Genomic DNA, 2,517 nt, shown 5'->3' on the forward strand with positions numbered 1-2,517 from the left:
AACCTACCTTGATACAGAGGAATGAGATCTTTTACCAAGTCGTGAACGAATGTTAGAGTTAGAAGTAGTCACTTGTAAATGAAAGTTTCCCCTCTCTTTCATTTCTCTGGAAAATAATAAGATATACAGCACTGCGTGGTTGCAGCGCCTGCCTTTTCTACCAAAACATAAATTTTTATTTTTATCTTTTTGAATACAGTAGATCAGATTAATTAAACAGCGGAGAAAAGAGAATCGGCAATCAAATGACTGGATAAAAACCAAGAGAATTTTGGTTTAGGGTTACACACTGCCACTACTGTGGGCATATATATCCTAGGCAAGCGGTTAACAGCAAGTGCTTCAACCCAGTGGTCACAAATGGGTTATCCAAATTGTCAGCTACACAAAAAAAAAAATTTGCATGTCAATTTTGTTTAAATTGTTTAGCAATACAGAAGAATAAAAAAATGCATACAAATTTTGTTCAAATTTTCAGCAACACAAAAAATAAAATTTTCATGTAAATTTATATTAAGTTGATGACCTAATTTCACCAACCTGGCTTCTTTAACAGTTTTAGCAACCTGGTCTGCAACCATAGTTCCAAAGCCATCTGAATCGTCACCAGAATCATTTACTGGGATAGCATCCGTTAAATCCTTTGCTGTAAAATACATCGTACATATAAATATTGTACTGTGCGGGAAGACAGGACACTTTTAGCACATAATGTCCAAATAGTGTTTTACACAATTAACAACGGTCTATGGGAGTTGTCGTGAGGATACGGTTTTATAATTCTTTGAGTGTTCTTTGTTCACCACTAAATGGAAAAAAAACAGAATGAAATATATGCTGAAAAATAGACATAGAAACCAGTAAGTACATACCCACTTGCACAGCCAGAAAAAAATAATGTCGACTTAAAATGTCCATTTATATAATATTTTATAGAATTTTTTTTTCACGAAAATCCAGTCATGAGGGTGTATTTTTTTACAAAAAGAGGGAATTTACCCCCAAAACCCCCTGGCTGCCCCACAGTACACACCTGAGCTTTTCATCAACTGATCATCTTCCAGTTCCTCTTTGCTCTTTCCATCCTCCTCTTCTACATCATCACTCCTCATCTTATTCCTCCTGCTCCATTTTCCTCGGTAGTGATTTGAATCACCACTATCATCATTATTATCACGACGTGAGTTAGTGATTGGAACATTCATGTTCATGAGCTCATTTCGTGCGTGGCTCATCTGGTATCTGAATTACATCACCCCATGTAACTTTGAAAATATGTTTTAAGGTATCTGTTTAGTTTGAACTTTAAAAATTAAAAATTGATATCACATTTACCATTTAGTTAAATCCTTTCGGGCTGTACATTTTTTTTGTAAATAATTTATTACTTTTTTTACAAAAAAGGTTGATAAACAGCTCGCATTTTCATTAAACAACTAAACGATCTAATTTACCATTGACTTTAACTTTCTCACAGCAGTGGATAAAAAAAATAAATGCACACTTAAGTTTTTTTTCAAATTAAAAAAAAAAAATTATTCCTACTGTAATCAAAGAGGCAAATAAAACTTTTTATAATTATTATTTTATCATTTATCACACTAGCTGTTTTATTTTTGTTAAAAAATAATGAAAATACGCACCTTTTTCGAAAAGCTGAGCTAAGCAATCCTTTAGTTCCTCCATAATTTGGGTTTCCATGGTTGATGTAATATTTGCTTCTCTTTGCAGCTCCTAATACTTTTCTATCTCTCAGTTCAGCATATCTGATTTCCAATGTCATTTTTTGACCGGATTTCTCAAACGATTCTTTGCAGGGTAATAAGGGATTCGGACCTGGATTCTTTTTCTCTTCATTATCTTTCTGAAGTTTTACAAAATTTTAAATTTTTTTTACCCAGGATTTTTTAAAATTTTGAATTTTTTTTATCCAGGTATTTTTTTAAATTGCAGAAATATTTCTGTGTAAACCAATTAAAACTTAATATTTCTTATATATTTTTTTAAATTGTTAAAATATTTTTTATTAACTAATTTAAACTTAATTCTTTATAACCGACAAATTTTGTTTAAAAATTTTGCCAATATTGTTTTTATTTAAACGGCTGTTGACAACCTTAATTTTTTTTAATATTTGTGAACAAAAGGTGTTTTTCTTACTTCATTCTTTTCTTTGTCTGTGGTATTGTCAACTTCCATTGAGATATCTGTAAAATAATTAAATATATTCTATTCATATGATAGGATAGACCATAATTTTGGAAATTTTTTGGTCCACGAATTTTTATTTTTTTGGTAGGTTTTATCCTTGTTTAACTTTAATTTTTTGTTTTCATTTATACGGTTAGTGTGCAAGTAATAAGTATAATATAAAGAAAATATAAAAAACATGTTTGAATTAGTCATTACACTTTGTTTATGATTTAACAGCAAGCAAGGGCGCAGTGAGAAAAAAATAAGGGGTAAAAAAGTTTCAATTAAAAAATTTTCCAATTTTGTTTATTTTAATTTTTTTAA

General features: G+C 30.2%; 1 protein-coding gene across 2 annotated transcripts in view; it reads right to left on the bottom strand.

The window, feature by feature from the left end:
• LOC100179795 (nuclear cap-binding protein subunit 3-like) overlaps positions 1-2,250 on the bottom strand; it is a 4,808-nt gene extending 2,558 nt beyond the window's left edge. Inside the window, exons 1-5 of one of the 2 annotated variants that reach the window (XM_009861905.3) lie at positions 2,161-2,250; positions 1,644-1,864; positions 1,034-1,242; positions 541-646; positions 8-106 (exon numbers count right to left, since the gene is read on the bottom strand). In XM_009861905.3, coding sequence (XP_009860207.1) covers positions 8-106; positions 541-646; positions 1,034-1,242; positions 1,644-1,864; positions 2,161-2,199 — 674 coding nt within the window. In that variant the 5' untranslated portion in view covers positions 2,200-2,250. The remainder of the gene's footprint in view (positions 1-7; positions 107-540; positions 647-1,033; positions 1,243-1,643; positions 1,865-2,160) is intronic. The other variant, XM_026836590.1, reaches the window with a different exon arrangement.
• Between the last annotated feature and the right edge of the window lie 267 nt (positions 2,251-2,517).

The sequence above is a fragment of the Ciona intestinalis genome, chromosome 11 (assembly GCF_000224145.3).
Source record: "Ciona intestinalis chromosome 11, KH, whole genome shotgun sequence".
In the NCBI taxonomy this organism is placed as follows: Eukaryota; Metazoa; Chordata; class Ascidiacea; order Phlebobranchia; family Cionidae; genus Ciona; species Ciona intestinalis.